A 21,372-nucleotide genomic window follows, 5' to 3' on the forward strand; every position below is an offset into this window, starting at 1 on the left:
GAAAAGCATATGAACATGGCAAAATATTAACACTTAGGGAGTCTGTGTGAGTTAGTTCGCAAGCTGTCAGAATGTGATATACCAGAACTGGAAAGGCTTTTAAAAGTTACAAATTTACAGTTCTAAGGAAATAAAAATGTCCAAATTAAGGCACCAACATGTGGTTACCTTCAATCAAGAAAGGCTGATTTGTGTGAAACACCTCTGTCAACTGGGAAGTCACGTGGCTGGCATCTGCTGGTTCCTTGCTCCTGGGCTCTGTTGCTTTCAGTCTGTGTGTGGATGTTCCTCACTTTGCTTCTCTGGGGCCGACATTCATCTCTTGGCCTCCCTTGACCCTCTCCAGGTTCTGGCTTGCTTAACATCTCACAACGGCAGCTGCTGGTGTCCAAGCATCTATAAATATCCATCTCTGTTCTCCACGTCTGCATCTGCGTCAGCTCTGCTACGAAGTTTCTGTCGGTTCTGAGGCTTCTGTCATTTCTCTAGGCTCTGCCCTCTCTCTCTCCAAAATGCTTCTTTTTAAAGGATTCCAGTAATCTAATCAAGACCCACCTGGAATGGGTAGAGCCACATCTCTATGTACTCAAAAGATCCACCCACAATTGGGCATGTCACATCTCTGTGGACATAATCTAATCAAAAGCTTCCAACTTACAGTACTGAATAATCAGTATTAAAAGAAACAGCTGCTCTCAAAAGATCAGATCAGGGTTAAATCACGGCTTTACTGGGGTACATACTTTCAAATTGGCACACTGGGTAACAGATCTAAAGGAGTTTTTTGTATTATTTTTGCAACTATCCTGTTACTCTTGCTATATAAACATTAATATATATTTATATATATAAGTATCAAAGTATTTTTTGTAATACCCTATCCTCCTGGGTTGTTAGACACCTAAGTGGCTGGTTTGAGACTGCCTGAAGGCTGTAGGTTTTGTCCACTCAGGGTGAGCTTATAGCTGCAGCAGCCTGATTCTCCAAGGAATAATCAAGGCCTTTGTTTGGGTCCTCCTTGGATTGATCAAGACTAAACCAATCAACCCCTGGGACTGCTGTATTACAGGTGTCCTTAAGTAACCATTGGCTAAGAAATTAAATTTTGCCTTTTAAATGTTCCTGATTAGTTAAATCCTATGACTTGGACTTTTTTCCCAGTGGGTACCATGAATTTGCCCCTACCAGTATTTGCCCTTGCCCTAACATTCTACCACAAAGTTGAAAACACTCCTTATTAGAGATGCTCTGCAAAGCTCTACATCCTCAAAGTCCCTTTTAAACACACCACCCAAAGCACGAGGTTGAACAGGCAAACATGGTGGTTCTGACTAAAGGAACTCATCTGCCCTTTCTATGTGGTGTGTCAGTTCCTACCCCACACTCTAGTGCCCCGGTGCTGAAATTAGTGTGAATACTGCCTTTTTATTCCAACATGAAGCACTAGCATATTAGTCACATGCAGATTTTCACTTTTTTTATTCCTTCTCAGTTTGTAAGGGTTAAAAAAAGATTTATGCCTCTATTTTTTCAAATCCACTTAAGACCAGAAGAACAAATGCTATTTTCACTGCCTAAAAAAAAAAAAAAAAAAAAAAAATCTGTGATAATCAAGCCTAGCATAAATACATCAAAACTGAAACCTCTGCAGCCACATCTGCATGATTTTGCTGTGGGCTAGCGTAAGAGGAGCTGTGGGAGCTCCCCATGGCAGCTATTTTTTTATATTTCATTAGTTGCCCCTCTCCGGTGTAGTCACTGAAAATGTGATTATACCTCTTCCCTACCTGGAAGTTTCAGTAGACAAAAACCTCTGCAGCAAAACTCAATTTTCAGTCTTCATAAGCATGTGGTTTCCAAGACAACAGGGAAACGCAATTCACTGAAAGCACCCTACACTGCAAAGGAACGGTGCCAAAATGAAGCAGGCTCCTCAAAATTAGGTGCAGATTTCTTTTCTGAACACCCAGCAGCATATACTGGCCACAGGGAACAAACCTGACACCTAGAGAATCAGGTCTGATAAGGTGGTAGGTGGCTGTGGATGATGAGGATTACCATATGTGGGATTCTGAAACAGGATTCTACAGGTGCATGAACTAGAAAGAGCAGGCAAAGCTTGCTGAAACAGACCATACCAGTACTTTATTTTAAAAAGTTTTATTTTGCAGATTTAGAAATATGAGATTTTTTAATAACCCAAAAGAAACTCAGTCACACCTAATGATTAACAGAATGTAGTGATATATTATCTAAACAGAAATCGTGCTGATGTGCCATAATAAATTGTCTATTAGTAAAAAAATACACTTTAGGGCACAGTATTGTATCACAAATTACAGTAGGGATACTTTGCAAGAATTTAATCAAACTAGAGAATTCTGAATAACTGTTATCTTTTAAATGCAGCACTTAAAAATGTAACAACTCTGTGCATTCTTTTTCTTAAAAAATGACCTTGTGTGTGTCATAGAAATGCTGCTTTATTGCTGCAGAGGTCAAAGTTCAAGGCTCAAGAGGTACAGGAGAGAATACAAAGGTAGCCTTAAGAAACTTGGTTTTGTTTATGTATAAAAAAGGTCAAGTTTATAAAAGTTAATTTACAAACCAAGAACAAAAATGGTATGCACGCATTATATACAAGCATCCTTAAAACATCTAAATTTTCAAACACATAGCTAAAAAGAACAGATAATAACCACTGCCATTTGAAAAAAAAAAAAAGTCCCGAAATCACACCATTATTTTCTTCTAGGTGATTATACACTTCAGAAACCACCAAATCCACAATGAACCACTTAATCTTTTTCATGATACAGTATATAGATGTGCACAAAAAAGCCATAAAAATTTATTAATACAGAGAGAATGATCTAAGAATTAAAAACATGAGGGTAAGGCATTCCTGCTGGTTAGTACATTTGTGGTGATATGGTTAATTTATAGATCCAAAGAGGCCACGGAACCAGTCTCACATGCTTTGGTGTCCTTCCCTAAGAAAAATGTGTCTTTACACATAGTGATTAATTGTCTTCACTTGACCAAAAAAAAAAAAAAAGGTTATAAATTCCCCTTGCTGTACATTTGTTAAATCTACTACAATGGTTACATATTCCAGGTGCACTTTAAAAATGTGTGCATATTACCTCATGCATAATAAAATAAAATGTATATAGCCAGGTTGGGGTCATAGTAAAGTTTGAAACAGTGTAATTTGGAAAGAGTAGAACTCAAATGTATCCCCATTTACCGGCTGGTAATATAACGGAAATAATATGTGAAGTTAGGAGTGACCATAAAAAAGTACAAAAATCATTACAAAGCAAAGCATCTTTGAAGCTCTAGTCAAATACTAATAGTTCTTCCATCACAAACATGCAGTTTGTAGCATGTTTTCTAACCATGGTTCAGGTATGCTTGCAACCTTCAACAGTTCAAACAAAATGCTTAACACTAACAACTGCTGTATCATTTCTATGGAAAGTATAATACTTGGTAAGAGTGGTCTTCATTTAGATGTAGTAAGTTTAACCCAGTTTCACATTATTTTTAAAGTTTCTATATTTTAAGAATTAAAAGTGGTCAATCAGGACAGAAACACAATTTGCTCCAACAAGGTAATTTGGATCTCCAGGAAGACACTTGTTCTGCCAGGTTTTAGGATCACCTGTGAGAGAAAAAGAAGGTGAGGTCATTTACAGTTGGCTAAACTGCAATCCATAATGCTTTGCAATAATGGCACAAACATTAAATACATATTATTTAGATATAATTTTCCATTTCTTCAGCATATTGCACTATACAAAAACTCTGTGATATATTTCAATTTGGACCTACTGGCAAATAATGATTTAAGAGCTATTTTATTCATAATATTTTTAAGTACACTAGCTCTTCAGAAAACAAAGATTAGGGTACCCATATATCTGAGACAGTTGCAATTTGCCCCTGAATCCACTTAATTATTAGTGCCCTTCTTCTACTTCCAGAAGTTTGGGCAATAATTACAATTAAATGGGCACCCATTTGAGATGAATATGAGAACACATTTCTCACACTAAAATATAGACCAACAAATGAAACCCCTTGAGTTCTGCAGAATCTGGTTCCTGAGGACCCTCCATAGTCTTCCAAAAATCAGTAAGAATGGACCCACAGCCCTGGTTCTGGCTGTGCCACAGAATTATTCACAGAGCTTTAAAAACTTACTGATTGTTTAAGACTGAGGGAGGGCTTGAAGAAATGAGTTTTTAACAAGCTCTTGGTGATTCAGATTCGCAGCAGCAGCTAAGAACCTCTGGTAGTGGCATGAATGTGAAGACAGTTCGGATGAGAACATGTCTGCATGGTACTGAAGGTAAGCTGGCAGTCAAAATGTTGCTTCCCTAATCACAACAGTTCTCAACTGGGAGTGATTTTGTGGCTTTGTCACAACTGGCATCTAATGGCTAGAGATGTTGTTGAAACATTCCACAGTGCACAGGCTAGCCTCTACAGAAAAGAATTATCCAGCCAAAATGTCAAGAGTGCCAAGTTTGAGAAACTCTACTTACAGTAAGCTATATGTCATCTAAGTGGTATCTGGAGTTACGAGCAATTCCTGATGGGCTCAGCAATTCAAAAGAGAATGATTTAATTTCACAGACATATATGGGCTTATGCAATACTGTATGTAGATAAACTACTAACTCAATGAGACTGAGCTAGGATAACTCTTTGGAAGTAAAAAGATATTATCTTCAGGCTCAAGTTCTACTACAATATACTAATTTTTGCTGATATTAAGTCTGAGAATATAAAAAAATATATTGACTTCTTGAATGGAAGTGTATAATAGCAAAGCATTCTAAAGCCATATAGGGTTGCATAAAAGTAAATTTCTTTTCTGGGTGAATGTACTCAAATTTAACCCAGAAAAAGTTATTTCAATCTATTAAACAACTTATGTTTTATGAAATAAAACACTAGGAATAACAAATGGGTAACTTGTTTATGTTTCATATGACATCTGGGGGAAAAAAATCACTTGCAAAATTATTAACTATACTAGACAGTTATTGGGACCCTGCAAAATAAATAACTTTTCCGTAAAGCCACCCATCTAATTTGGCTTAGAGGACATCAGATTTTATACTACCCTCCTGACTTTCTGAATGTTATTAATGTTAATTCACACTAGACTAAAAATGTTTTTCAGCAGAGTCCCTGAGGAAATGGTTTCAATATCTAGTATGTTAAAATAAACTTATTAACTTTTTCCACAAAATGGGTACTTGTGAGTATATGATTTTTTCCCCTGTGCAGTTTTAAAATACACTCCTATAATCTAACACTCCGTATTTATACCACACCAAAGAAAAACTGCAAAATGCACAACTGAATTATCAAAACTTCAGAAGTAGGACTTCAAATTCTTATTTTTCCATATCAGTTTCCCTTAAAGTCATCTATATCAAGAATATAGATGGTAACTGACTTAGTCACCCAAGGAAGAAGTATGAAAATGCAATGGAAGCTTTGAAATGATCTTAAGAGCAAAAAGTCACTTTAACATAGTGTACAATAGAAGTTATTCAGAGTTTTACATCGAAAAACCATGGCCAAGTATGATCACAATGGAGGATCTTTTGTCTCCAACTTTTTCTACTATTTATATAACTTTTTACATTGAAAAATTAAAGGGTAATAACTAAGAATAAAAAATAATTATATATTTTGAAAAGGTAGAAAACTTCTCCACCTTTCCAAACTGATTTACAATATAGACACTGCAAAGGTGAAGACACTGTGATACCTACAAGGCCACAGGAACTGAGGCAGAGATTTGCTAACAGCATGGTCGCATCATCAGCTTCAGTAATCAATGACAGTTCCCAAAGACCCCAAAGGACAGAGTGAAGACAGCATACCCGACGAGGAGTCGGATGATTTTAGAGCAAAAGACCAACCGTCAGGAGTCATGGACGCACAGTGTGGTAAGCGCAGTTCCACAGGCTTCAGGAACTTGAGGCCGTGGGGCCCACACATCACTAACGGGCTCAGCAGAGTCTCACCTGGAGTTAGAGAAGGGGGTAGGGTGAGGTTAGATGTCAGTCCTTCTAGACCCATATTTCTTCTCATTCCCTTGCTAATTATATGCTTTAAAGTCAAATAAATGGGTTAGTTCCCTTTAGCAGCAGTGTCCAAGAAAAACACAATGTAAGCCAAATATGTAATTAAAAATGATCTAGTAGCCACAAAGTTAAATATTTCATGTAACACAATATATCCAAAACATTATAATCTCAATACATAATCAGTATATGAAATCTCTGAAACTGGTATTTTACACTTCCAGCACATTTCAATTCATAATAGCCACATACAGCTAAGTGTTTACTGTATTCAACTGCATAGATCTATAGTATAAAATCTGTTTAAATGTACTTCTTACAAATGCTATCATATCTTCCATTTTTAATGTTTTGTTTACTACAGATTTGGTTTACGGGATTAACACAGGGCCAATATAGTCCTATTTGTTTTTAGAACAGGATACCCCCAAATCAGAACACAGAATCAGATGTCAGTATTCTGGTAAAATGTGAATGTATTTAAGGAACTAAAGTGCTGCTAGGAAAATTTTCAAAACAGAAGTTTGTAACACAGTACATCATATCATTTTGATAAATCTAGAGAAAATTTTAAAAATACAGAGCACTCCTGGTTCCTTAAGAAGCTCAGAAACATGCTGCGGTATCCTGTAAGAATATTTCATTCATTCTGTTAAGCATTTACAAGTGCTATATTTCTAAGTGATCAATTAAAAAAACAGCATCTGTCCATGAGGTAGCACCTGCAGTCAGGTGACAGGCACAACGAGAAGCAAAGTCTTTTTTGAATGGGTGTTACACTTAAGCCACATCTAGAGAAGGAAGGACTGACCAATTTTACAGACAAATTTGGTCAGATCAGCCAAGAATGCATGTTCATCATTTTCAATCTCATACTGAAAATAAAGCACAATGTGTAGAAAGACCAGCCTGTGGTCACCCCCACCACCAAGGGCTAATTAAACCGTTGGACAGCCCACTACATCTACATACTGGTAACAACTATCTCCAGGGTTATCATCCCCCACCCCCCCCGATACTGATACAAGCACTCATCTGAGAAGCCCACCCTAACGGAAGGGAGCATGGAACGATACTGTGGCTATCACAATGTGGAGGCAGAAGAGGGGTCACTAGATTATGCTCTTAGCTGATCAGGGCAACTTCTATGGTATTAAAACTAAACAGAAAAATTAACCACATTTACCTTTCTCTTTATCTAAAGGTGGGAGGATGCTGTTATCTCGGCAGACCTTGAAATAGATTTCCTGCTCAATACCCTCAGGAATGGCTCCTTGTGGGATGATTATACTAACGCCAGTTTCTATGGAACTCAACACTCCACCATTGCTGTTAAACACGCCTCGGGCTGTGGCCACCACAGTGTGACCATCCTCATCTTCATCCTCTTCCACAGCTGAGGGACTAAGAGTTCAAAAATAGCTAGTAAGTAAATTCCAAAAATAAATAAGAGCTATCCTCTTATTACTATTTTAAAAGGTATTTTGCTTACATTTTTAGTTTTCCACACAATCAAGAAGTAAATTACTGTAAAAATACAGATTTTACTCACAGGGAACTAAGAGCATATTCTTACTAGAGATATCAATTTGATTTTTTTATTTATTTTATTTTTTTATTATTTATTTATTTTTAATTCATATGTTTTGCTCATCTGTCCATAAGGTAGATAAAAGAAGCATCAGACACAAGGTTTTCGCAATCACACAGTCACATTGCAAGAGCTATATCATTATACAATTATCTTCAAGAAACATGGCTACTGGAACACAGCTCTACATTTCAGGCACTTCCCTCCAGACTCTCTATTATGCCTTAACTAAAATGTGATATCTAGTTAATGCATAAGAATAACCTCCAGGATAAACTCTCGACTCTATTTGGAATTTCTCAGCCATTGACACATTATTTTGTCTCATTTCTCTCTTCCCCCTTTTGGTTGAGAAGGTTTTCTCAATCCCTTGGTGCCGAGTCCCAGCTCATTCTAGGATTTCTGTCCCACGTTGCCAGGAAGGTCCACACCCTTGGGAGTCATGTCCCACAGAGAGGGGGAGGGCAGTGAGTTTGCTTGTTGTGTTGGCTGATAGAGAGGCCACATCTGAGCAATAAAAGAGGTTCACTTGGAGGTGACTCTTAGGCCTAATTTTAAGTAGGCTTAGCCTATCCTTTGTGGGTTAAGTTTCATATGAACAAACCCCAAGATTGGGGCCTCAGCTTATTGCTTTGGTTGTCCCCACTGCTTGTGAGAATATCAAGAATTCTCCACTTGGGGTAGTTGATCAATTTGATTTTTGAAGGTAATTAAACTTCGTACTGATTTTTGCAACTTGAATGTACAGAAATTGATACCTTGCTCAGCCAACTACTATAGTTTACTGGTTTTAAGAAGTACCTTTTAACATTGATAAAATCAGTATCTTAAAACACAGCAAGTCAGTTTCATTCATTTCCTTCTTGGTAATATATAAATCAAAAGCAAATCTTACAACTGATGGCATCTTTGACTTAATAAAATACAATACTATGTTCTCTATCTCCCTAGGGTTTTAAGTGAGCAGTCTTACTTGCTTTTGCAGTAAGGAAATTGTTATTTCCAGGGCAGACTGTGCTCTGGCTCAGCAGGCACTACTGCAGCTGCCTGACATGGATCTCCAATGTTTATGTTAAGTCAAGGGACTTTCCTTAACAAAGCATTTCCTGGAGTATCAAATGCTTATGCCATGAAAGGCACTTCACAGTCTCATGAGGTAAAGGGCATATACCAAAAGGAAAAAAGTCAGTACAGTCACTTAACAAAAAAAACAAAAAGAAACAAAAAAAACACCTAAAGGTGTAGAAGATATGGTATTCATGACTGCTTCAAAACTGGAGGCAAGAAGACACAGATGACTTCAAGAAGACATAGATGACCTCAAGAAGACATAGATGACCTCAACAAACCAATCACAAGTAAAGAAATTGAATCAGTCATTCAAAAGCTTCCTAAAAAGAAAAGTCCAGGACCAGATGGCTTCACATCTGAATTCTATCAAACATTCCAGAAAGAATTAGTACCAACTCTCCTCAAACTCTTCAAAAAAATCGAAGTGGAGGGAAAACTACCTAATTCATTCTATGAAGCCAACATCACCCTCATACCAAAACCAGGCAAAGATATTACAAAAAAAGAAAACTACAGGCCAATCTCTCTAATGAATACAGATGCAAAAATCCTCAATAAAATTCTAGCAAATCGTATCCAACAACACATTAAAAGAATTATACATCATGACCAAGTAGGATTCATCCCAGGTATGCAAGGATGGTTCAACATAAGAAAATCAATTAATGTAATACACCATATCAACAAATCAAAGCAGAAAAATCACATGATCATCTCAATTGATCAGCAGAGAAGGCATTTGACAAGATTCAACATCCTTTCCTGTTGAAAACACTTCAAAGGATAGGAATACAAGGGAACTTCCTTAAAATGATAGAGGGAATATATGAAAAACCCACAGCTAATATCATCCTCAATGGGGAAAAATTGAAAACTTTCCCCCTAAGATCAGGAACAAGACAAGGATGTCCACTATCACCACTATTATTCAACATTGTGTTGGAGGTTCTAGCCAGAGCAATTAGACAAGAAAAAGAAATACAAGGCATCAAAATTGGAAAGGAAGAAGTAAAACTATCACTGTTTGCAGACGATATGATACTATATGTTGAAAACCCGGAAAAATCCACAACAAAACTACTAGAGCTAATAAACGAGTACAGCAAAGTGGCAGGTTACAAGATCAACATTCAAAAATCTGTAGTATTTCTATACACTAGCAATGAACAAGCTGAGGGGGAAATCAAGAAACGAATCCCATTTACAATTGCAACTAAAAGAATAAAATACCTAGGAATAAATTTAACTAAAGAGACAAAAAACCTATATAAAGAAAACTACAAAAAACTGCTAAAAGAAATCACAGAAGACCTAAATAGATGGAAGGGCATACTGTGTTCATGGATTGGAAGACTAAATATAGTTAAGATGTCAATCCTACCTAAATTGATTTACAGATTCAATGCAATACCAATCAAAATCCCAACAACTTATTTTTCAGAATTAGAAAAACCAATAAGCAAATTTATCTGGAAGGGCAGGGTGCCCCGAATTGCTAAAAACATCTTGAGGAAAAAAAACGAAGCTGGAGGTCTTGCACTGCCTGACTTTAAGGCATATTATGAAGCCACAGTGGTCAAAACAGCATGGTATTGGCATAAAGATAGATATATCGGCCAATGGAATCGAATAGAGTGCTCAGATATAGACCCTCTCATCTATGGACATTTGATCTTTGATAAGGCAGTCAAGCCAACTCACCTGGGACAGAACAGTCTCTTCAATAAATGGTGCCTAGAGAACTGGATATCCATATGCAAAAGAATGAAAGAAGACCCATATCTCACACCCTACACAAAAGTTAACTCAAAATGGATCAAAGATCTAAACATTAGGTCTAAGACCATAAAACAGTTAGAGGAAAATGTAGGGAGATATCTTATGAATCTTACAATTGGAGGCAGTTTTATGGACCTTACACCTAAAGCAAGAGCACTGAAGAAGGAAATAAACAAATGGGAACTCTTCAAAATTAAACACTTTTGTGCATCAAAGAACTTCATCAAGAAAGTAGAAAGACAGCCTACACAATGGGAATCAATATTTGGAAATGACATATCAGATAAAGGTCTAGTATCCAGAATTTATAATGAGATTGTTCAACTCAACAACAAAAAGACAGCCAACCCAATTACAAAATGGGAAAAAAGACTTGAATAGACACCTCTCAGAGGAGGAAATACAAATGGCCAAAAGGCACATGAAGAGATGCTCAATGTCCCTGGGCCATTAGAGAAATGCAAATCAAAACCACAATGAGATATCATCTCACACCCACCAGAATGGCCATTATCAACAAAACAGAAAATGACAAGTGCTGGAGAGGATGCGGTGAAAGAGGCACACTTATCCACTGTTGGTGGGAATGTCAAATGGTGCAACCACTGTGGAAGGCAGTTTGGCGGTTCCTAAAAAAACTGAATATAGAATTGCCATATGACCCAGCAATACCATTGCTGGGAATCTACTCAAAGGAATTAAGGGCAAAAACTCAAACGGACATTTGCACACCAATGTTTATAGCAGCATTATTTACAATTGCAAAGAGATGGAAACAGCCAAAATCTCCATCAACAGACGAGTGGCTAAACAAACTGTGGTATATACATACGATGGAATATTATGCAGCTTTAAGGCAGGATAAACTTATGAAGCATGTAATAACATGGATGGACCTAGAGAACATTATGCTGAGTGAGTCTAGTCAAAAACTAAAAGACAAATACTGTATGGTCCCAATGATGTGAATCGACACTCGAGAATAAACTTGGAATATGTCAAAAAAAAAAAAAAAAAAAAAAAAAAGAGTATGTGATGTCTGGTAAAATGATTTCACATTCTATTGGTATAATTCTTATCAGGAAGAAATGATAAAATGTCAGTGGGGTGAGAGAAGAGGAATGGAGGAGATCTCCGCATACTCTATTGCAATTAAGTTTGTCTACCTCCCACCAGGTGAATGGCTACATTCGTCCAATCAACTCATTAGTTTCTACTGTTCATAGTTGAATATCAGAGCCAAGGTCCCATTAGTCCTCTGTTGTTCAGTGCTGGCTGCAATATATAAAGGAGTTTAAACAAATGGAAAAAAAATCCCAAATACTTTCATTATTATTTGTTTTTATAAAAATAATTCCAAAAATGACTATGCCTCAACTCTAAACCTCAAATGGGTATCTGCCCCTCTCTGAAATATATTTACAGAAAATAAAACAAACAAACAAACAAACAAAAAACTGGAGGATTCTAATCATGGAAAACTTCCTGAAGTAGTTTTGAGCCAGGACTTAGAAAGATATAGAAAAAAAAAGAGGAAAGATGGACCAACAAAATAAAAGTGTGTGAAATATAGCTGAAATGTCACGGTGATTTAACAGCATCAGAGATGGACTCCTGTGACACAAGGGAGCAGTTCCTTCTGGACAGTGAGTCCCGCAATAACACTCAGCGAGATTCTGCTGTCCTCACCCCTGGTACCTTCTCAGGTTCAAGAAGACAGCAAATCAACAGAGCTGCCCTTTCTCTTATTAAGTAGAACTGCAGAATGCCCTATCGGCCCTTACTTCTGTCTCCAAATGCTTCTGCTTCAATGGGTAGCTTGAAAATGTAACTGGACAAAGGAGGCTGAGGTGAATGTCTTTGGCCAAAGTGGGCTTGGTTAGGTATTGTTTAATGACAAGAAAGAAAATAACAGAGGGCTGATGCTGATGGGCTTGCTGTGCGTTGTTTGTCCAGCTGCTTTACTCACTAGTAATGGCTGTTTCTTGACAGCCATTTTGAATTATTATTCCTTCATTTCTTTTTAATATCAGTGTTGAACAAATGATACTTGTGTTCTTGAGATCTTCTCCAAACATACCTCAGCAGTTGAAGGTTAACTGGGAAGCCACGGTTGGTCAGGACTACAGGGGTCTGAGCTCAGATGATCTAGACTTAATCTAGTTGTATGAGCTCAGGCAAATTGCTTCCTGCCATTAAACTCTAGCTTTTAGTAAGGATATTAACCATTTTAACCACATATATTTGTTAGCTTTTTAAAAAATTAACATTATTTTGCACCTCCTGCAAGACCTTTTTGGTAATGACATTCAGTGCAATAACATTCTGAACAAACCTCCCGACAAAAGTTAGAGTTAAAATGATCATTTCAGATCCCAAATCATATAAACTAGATCAAACTCACATAAGACAAACTACTCACCAATATTTAAGAAAAAGGCAAAATCTTACCTCACAGGAATAGCTTTAGGCACTGTGATGTTATTTACTTGATATTTAGGCTTTTCTGCATGAATGGAGAAAGTTTCAACTCCACTGTCAAACTCAGGAGGCTGTGCTGAACTGTGTGCTTTCACAACAGTTTTTGGAGAAGTTGGGGTTTTTGTAGACAAGTCTGGTTTATGTGCATTTTCACTTGGCAAAAGATTGTGATTGAATTTAGGACTTTCAAACTTGCGTTCAAATGGTCTAGCAGAACTCGTATATGGTTTTGGTGTGAATCGACTGTAGGTTGGAGTGACCGTTTTCTGAGTCTGTTCAGCTCCATTGACTGGAGTTTTCTCTGGGAAACTTTTCTGGGGATAGAAAGACTGGGTTGTATCTTCTCTGTTTGGTGGTCTGAACATTGCTGGCTTATTCTGAGATGGAGGTGGATCTGGTTTGGACACTAAAGAATTCTGAAAATCCAATGACGTTGAATTACCTGGAAAGCAAATACACACATATAAAAACATTTTTCAAACTTCCTGAAAGAAGTTTTAACAGCCCCTTTGATGCCTCTCCCATTTTAACTTGCCCTGGTGCCAGAATCTACGCCTAGATCTGGGTCACCACAATCAGAGGATGGGGCTCTCAAGCCCTACCGGCTGTGCATGATGCAGCAACCAGCAGGACACGTATAATGCTGTTACTGTACCCTGCTGTCCTGGGGTCAAGGTCATGCTGCCAAGGGACTGGCCTCTGAGCAACCCCTCTTGAAAGTTTATCACAGCTTAGAAAAAGAATGACAAAAATGACTGTGTGTGTATACATATATATATATATATATATAAAACTACTACAAAACTCCCCATAATCAAAGTAAAATGAAAAAAAAAAAGATTGGGAGACGATACTTATGAAATGTGTAACTGATAAAGAATTAACATTCAAAACATATAAAGAACACATACATTTATAAGAAAACTGAACATAACAGAAAGGTGGTTCAAGACATGCAGAAGATACTTGGGTAGAGGACGGTGGAAAAACGGTGGAATAGAAAGCTCCAGAAATCAGTCCCTCCATCAAAACAACGATTGAATTGATAGGAACTATCTGAATCAACCATTGTGAAACTCTAGACTCTAAAAAAACACTGTGCTGCATCCGGGGGGAGTGGGTAGAAGAAGGTGGTAAAATACAGCTAATAGCAGTGAGTTTCACCCTCCCTACAGAGGCTACCAGGTCTCCAGTCTCATGGAAGGCAGTTTTGGGGGTTGGAGTTTAGAGTTCTGGTGCAGCTTGCTAGTACCAGGGTGGGATATAAGAACTAGTTCTCCAACTTCCAGAGTATGTGGGCCAATCACAGATCTCTTCTTCTTTTTTTTTTTTTATTAATCAAAAAAAAGAAAAGAAATTAACACAACATTTAGAAATCATTCCATTCTACACATGCACTCAGTAATTCTCAGTATCATCACATAGATGTATGATCATTTCTTAGTACATTTGCATCGATTTAGGAAAAGAACTAGCAAAACAGCAGAAAGAGATATAAAATGTTAATATAGAGAAGAGAATTAAAATAATACTAATAAAAAAATATATATATAAAAAAAGGAAAAAGAAAAAAACAAAAACAAAAGATACAAACAAACAAACAAACAAACAAACAAAAAAACTATATTTCAGGTGCAGCTTCATTCAGTGTTCCAACATAGTTACATTACACTTAGGTATTATTGTGCTGTCCATTTTTGAGTTTTTGTATCTAGTCCTGTTGCACAGTCTGTATCCCTTCAGCTCCAATTACCCATTATCTTACCCTGTTTCTAACTCCTGCTGGTCTCTGTTACCAATGATATATTCCAAGCTGATTCTCGAATGTCGGTTCACATCAGTGGGACCATACAGTATTTGTCCTTTAGTTTTTGGCTAGACTCACTCAGCATAATGTTCTCTAGGTTGATCCATGTTATTACATGCTTCATAAGTTTAGTCTGTCTTAAAGCTGCATAGTATTCCATCGTAGGTATACAGTTTGTTTAGCCACTCGTCTGTTGATGAACATTTTGGCTGTTTCCATCTCTTTGCAATTGTAGATATTGCTGCTATAAACACTGGTGTGCAAATGCCCGTCTGTGTCTTTGCCCTTAAGTCCTTTGAGTAGATACCTAGCAGTGGTATTGCTGGGTCATAATCCATTCTGCCATTCTATGTCTTTTGATTGGGAAATTCAGTCCAATTTTAGTGACTTTTAGTGTTATTACTGTTTGGATAATATTTTCCTCTACCATTTTGGCTTTTGTATTATATATATCGTATCTGATTTTCCTTCTTTCTACACTTTACTCCATACCTCTCTCTTCTGTCTTTTCGTATTTGACTCTAGTGCTCCCTTTAGTATTTCTTGCAGAGCTGGTCTCTTGGTCACAAATTCTCTCAGTGACTTTTTGTCTATAAATGTTTTAATTTCTCCTTCATTTCTGAAGGACAATTTTGCTGGATATAGAAGTCTTGGTTGGCAGTTTTTCTCTTTTAGTAATTTAAATATATCATCCCACTGTCTTCTAGCTTCCATGGTTTCTGTTGAGAAATCTACACATAGTCTTATTGGGTTTCCCTTGTATGTGACAGATTGTTTTTCTCTTGCTGCTTTCAAGATCCTCTCTTTCTCTTTGACCTCTGACATTCTAACTAGTAAGTGTCTTGGAGAACGCCTATTTGGGTCTATTCTCTTTGGGGTGTGCTGCACTTCTTGGATCTGTAATTTTAGGTCTTTCATAAGAGTTGGGAAATTTTCAGTGATAATTTCTTCCATTAGTTTTTCTCCTCCTTTTTCCCTTCTCTTCTCCTTCTGGGACACCCACAACACGTATATTTGTGCGCTTCATATTATCATTCAGTTTCCTGATCCCCTGCTCAAGTTTTTCCATTCTTTTCCCTATAGTTTCTGTTTCTTTTTGGAATTCAGATGTTCCATCCTCCAGTTCACTAATTGTAGCTTCTGTCTCTTTAGATCTACCATTGTAGGTATCCATTGTTTTTCCATTTTTTCTTCTTTGTCCTTCACTCCCATAAGTTCTGTGATTTGTTTTTTCAAATTTTCTATTTCTTCTTTTTGTTCAGCCCATGTCTTCTTCATGTCCTCCCTCAATTTATTGATTTGGTTTTTGAAGAGTTTTTCCATTTCTGTTCGTATATTCAGCATTAGTTGTCTCAGCTCCTGTATCTCATTTGAACTATTGGTTTGTTCCTTTGACTGGTCCATATCTTCAGTTTTCCGAGCGTCATCCATTATTTTCTGCTGGTGTCTGGGCATTTGATCAGATTTCCCTGGGTGTGGGACCCGGCTGGTTGAAAGGTTTTTCTGTGAAATCTCTGGGCTCTGTTTTTCTTTTCCTGCCCAGTAGGTGGCGCTCGTGGCGCTCGTCTGTCTGCGGGTCCCACCAGTAAAAGATGCTGTGGCTCCTTTAACTTGCCAATCCGAATCTCGCAGTCGGCCTGGGAAACCGCGCGTGAAGTGGGGGGGTTGCCAGCCGCCGCGGCTTGGGGGAGTACCGGTCCAAATTACCCAGCTGGCCCGAGACGCCAAGTGTGGCGGGAGGGCCCCGCTATCCAACGTTCCCAGTCAGACCGGGGAGACGTGCGTGGAGGGGACCCCAGTCGCCAGCCACCCCAGCCGGGAAAACGTGCGCCCCTCGGGTATCTCACCGCAGCGGATTCTCCCTGTCCGTTCAGCCGTTCCAGAATGGGGTACGCTGTCTTTTTGGTCTCTGTCGTGGCTCCGGGAGCTGTTCGTATTGTTTCTGTTTCTTTAGTTGCTTTTCTGGAGGAGGAACTAAGACCCGCGCGTCTTACTAAGCCTCCATCTTCTTCGGAAGCCACCCAGATCTCTTCTTTTGATAAGCTACTTCAGATTGATGGGGGCAAGCTCTAAAGGCAGCCATTATTCCAAACACCCTTGGGCAAAGGCAGCAGAGACATCTTAAAGACAGTAACTTTCCTTAAAATTTGGAAAGGAGTTAAAGGGGTGCATTAACTGGGCAGGAAAACACCCAGCTTCAAAAGTTGTTCCTGGCGCTCTTGCTGGCCCCTCCTTCAATCCTCCACAAGGCAGGGTGGGGTCAGCTTGTATTCCCATTGTGGGACCTTGGCCCTGTTCCAGAGAGAGCAAAGTGGCCCCTTTGTACATACCAGGGTGCACATATGTCAGTGCTCATCTATCAGGTGGATGTCTGAGGTGGGGAACATGTATCAGGCTTGTCTCCCAGAATTTGTCCTGAGGGAAGGGAATTTGCTTGCAGATAGTTGGAAAAGTGAAAGAAAATTAAACTGAACTGGCCTAGGACAAAGGACTACCTGGATTAAGTCACTCAAGAGAGTACCCATGAAGGAGAGGAGATCTATTTTCAAAGGGAGTAGAGGGGACCTTTTTACTAAGGCCTCTAGCAAGCACAAGCCCAGGAGGAGTAGGTTCTGCAGCTTTAGCTCCATGCAGCCTCAGAGAAGACAGAGAGGACTTTGCACCTGAGTTGCTCTTCTTGACAGCAGAGCTAATATAGAGAAAAAACTAAGTGACATGAGGAAAACAATGAATAATATGGGAATCTCTCCAAAGAAATACTAAAGCTGAAGAACATATAACTGAAATAAAAAAGTTTCTAGATGGTTTCAACAGCACAATGGAGGCAGCAGAAGAAAGAAACAGTGAACGTAAAGACAAGATAAAATTAAATGATTCAAGCTGAGGAGCAGAAAGAAAACAAGAACACAGACACAGTCTAAGAGACCCATGGGACACCATCAAGCATACCAATATATCTATTTTTTTTTTCTTGCATGGTCAGGCACCGGAAATCAAACCCACGTCTCCAGCATGGCAGGCGAGAACTCTGTCACCAAGCCACTGTAGCTCACCCTAATATATCTATTATTAAAGGAATCCCAGAAGGAGAAGAGAGAAAGTGGCAAAAGGAATAGTCAAAGAAATAATGGCAGAGAACTTTCCAAATTTAATGAAAGACATAAATATGCACATGAAGAAGGTCAACAAACCCAAATAGGATCAATTCAGAGAATCATGCCAAGATGCAGAGTAATCAAATTGTCCAGTGCCAATGACAAGGACGGATATGAAGGCTGCAAGAGAAAAGCAACCAATTACACACAAGAGAATTCCAATAAGACAAAATGCTCATTTCCCATCAGAAACCATGAACGCAAGAAAGCAGTGGTATGAAATATTTTAAGTGCTACAAGAAAACTATTGCTAACCAAGAATATTATATTCAGCAAGAATTTCTTTGAAAAAAGAGGGAGAGATTAAGACATTCCCAGACAAATAAAAGCTGAGGGGGTTTATTACCATTCACCAAGCAATTCTAAAGGGAGTTCTTCATAATGAAAGGAAAAGACACTAGACAGTGCATTGGACCAGGATAAAGATATAAAGAAAAGAAAAAATAAATAAAGACCTCCTATAAATGTAACCATATGAGTAATTATAAATACTGTATTGTACTGTTTATGTAACTTCACTTCTTACTTTTAGTAAGTGCTAAAACGCAAATGCATGATAATAACGATAAATCAATGGTTTTGGACATACAGGTACAGAGGACATGACTTGTAACAAGTACCAAAAAAGTACCAAAAAAGATGGGAGGGATGGACAAGTACAGTGAAGGCTATTAAAGACAAGTTGACATTAATTGAATATGACTATTAGAACTTTAGGATGTTAAATTTTAACCTTATGGTAACCACAAAGAAAATACATGAAAAATATGTTCAGAAAGAAATAAGAAGAGACTCTTTGGTACAATATAAAAAAAACAAATACGAAGTAGGCATTAACAGAAGAAGTGAAGGACAAAAAAGGTCTTATACCTTTACATAAGATAAAACAGCAAAGTGGCAGAAAAAGTGGATTAAACTATACAGTCAATAGCTAGAGATTGGCACAATGGATAAAAAAGGATGGCCCAACTACATACTGTTTATAAGAGAGTCACCTTAAATTCAAAAAGGCAAAAGCAGGTTGAAAGTGAAAGGATGGAAAAAAACAAACCATGCAAGTAGTAACCAAAATAAAGCTGGGTTAGCTATACTGTATCAGATATTATACACTTAAGTAAAAAAATGTTACAAGGGACAAAGAAGGTAATTATATGTGAATAAAGGGTTAATTCAACAAGAAGACATAACAATTATAGATATACATATACCTAATAGCAGAGTACCAAAATATATGAAGCAAATATTGACAGATTTGAAGGTAGAAATAGAAGGTTCTACATTAATAGCAGGAGATGTCAATACACTACTTTCAATGATAGATAGATCATCTAGAGAGAAGATCAGTAAGGAAATAGAAGAACTGAACAATACTCTAAACCAACTAGACCTAACAAACATACAAAGAACACTTCACCCAACAGCAGAATATTCACTCTTCTTCAGTGCACGCGGATCATTCTCCAGGACAGACGGTATGTTAAGGTCATGAAAGAAGTTTCAATAAATTAAAAAACACTGAAATTATACAGTGTATCTTTTCTGACCACAGTGGAATGAATACAGAAATCAGTAAGAGGAGAAATGGAAATTACAGATATGTGGAAATAAAACAATGTATCTTTAAACAAGTAAGAGAAATTAGGAAATATTCTGAGGCAAATGAAAATGAAAATATAACACATGAAAACCTATGGGATGCAGGAAAGCAATGCTGAGAGGGATGCTTGCATTAGAAAAAAAGAAATATCAAAAATCAGAAACCTAACCTCAAAACCTGTAAGATCTAGAAAAAGAACAAACTAAACAAAAAAGTGAGAAGGAAGGAAAAAGCGAAGATTAGAGTGGAGATAAAGGAGATAAATAAAAAACAATCACGAGAATCAACAAAACCAAAAGTTGGTTCTTTGAAAAAATCAATAAAATTACAAACCTTGGTAAAGTTAAACAGACAAGGTAGGGTTTAACAAATGAGTATGACTGCTGCATCATATTGATATCTCTTTTAGTCTCCAGTATTTTAGAGCAGCTAGAAGTAAAAACCTAAAATTGTAGAATTGTAGAACTAATTGTTCTTTTGTATAAATGTTATTTTTCACAAAAAAGAAAAAAATTGATTGTAATGATAAAAAAACTGAAAAACTTTTAGCAAGACTGACAGAAGGGGACACAACTAAGATCAGAAATGAAAAGGGGGATATTATTATTGACCACATAGAAACAAAAAATACTATGTAAGAGGATACTATGAACAACTGCATACCAATAAATTAGGTAACCTAGATGAAATGAATAAATTCCTAGAAACACAAACTACCTACACTGACTCAAGAAGAAATAAACTCTGAACAAACCAGTAACTACTAAAGAGATTGACTCAGTACTAAAAAAAACAATACCAAACCAAAAAAAAGCCCAGGACCAGAAGGATACATAATTGAATTATACCAAAAATCCCAAGAAGAATTAAAAGCAATGCTGCTCCAACTCTTCCAAAAGGGAATACTTCCTAACTCATATTATGAGGCCAATATCACCCTCAGACCAAAGCCAGATGAGGACAGGGCAAGAAAAAATTACCAACCAATATACTTTATCGGGCAAGAAAAAATTACCGACCAATATACTTTGTCAATATAGATACAGAAACCTTCAATAAAACAGTGACAAACAAATCCAACAACACATCAAAAGAATTAGCTACCCTGATAAGTGGGATTTATCCTAGCTATGTAAGAGTAGTTCAACATAAAACCAATTAATGTAAAACACCACATTAAGAGAACAAAGGAAAAAAAATCACATGACCATTTCAATTGATGTAGAAAGGTATTTGACAAAACCAATCATGCTTCTTGATAAAACACTTAAAAAACAGGAAGAGAAAAACATTTCCCCTAATGATAAGGGGCATGCATATATGAAAAACCCATAGCTAACATCAAACTCAATGGTGAAAGTCTGAAAGCTTTCCTTCTTGTGTTGTCAGGAACAAGACAAGAATGTCCACTGTCATCACTTCTATTCAGCACTGTTCTGGAAATTCTAGCTAGAGCAATTAAGCAAGAAGGAAATAATGAGCATCCAAGCTGGATAGGAAGACAATTTGACAATTGTTCCTAACTGCAGATGACACAGTCCTTGTGATAGTTAGATTCAGTTGTCAACTTGGCCAGGTGAGCATACCTAGTCTTGTTGCTGCGGACATAAGCCAATGGTACGTGAACCTCATCTGTTGCTAATTACATCTGCAGTCAGTAGGAGGCATGTCTGCTGCAATGAGTGATGTCTGACTTAATTGGCTGGTGCTTAAATGAGAGAACACAATGTAGCACAGCCTAAGCAGCTCAGCATTTCTCATCTCAGCACTTGCAGCTC

At 37.5% G+C, this 21,372-nt stretch overlaps 1 protein-coding gene across 1 annotated transcript in view; it reads right to left on the minus strand.

Annotated features, from left to right (window-relative positions):
* Nucleotides 1-2,123: 2,123 nt before the first annotated feature.
* The window catches only part of TJP1 (tight junction protein 1), a 315,639-nt gene continuing 296,390 nt past the window's right edge, over nt 2,124-21,372 (minus strand). Inside the window, 4 exon segments of the mRNA XM_077124011.1 lie at nt 2,124-3,667; nt 5,910-6,053; nt 7,300-7,517; nt 13,006-13,477. Coding sequence (XP_076980126.1) covers nt 3,573-3,667; nt 5,910-6,053; nt 7,300-7,517; nt 13,006-13,477 — 929 coding nt within the window. The 3' untranslated portion in view covers nt 2,124-3,572.

The sequence above is a fragment of the Tamandua tetradactyla genome, chromosome 12, assembly GCF_023851605.1.
Source record: "Tamandua tetradactyla isolate mTamTet1 chromosome 12, mTamTet1.pri, whole genome shotgun sequence".
NCBI lineage: Eukaryota > Metazoa > Chordata > Mammalia > Pilosa > Myrmecophagidae > Tamandua > Tamandua tetradactyla.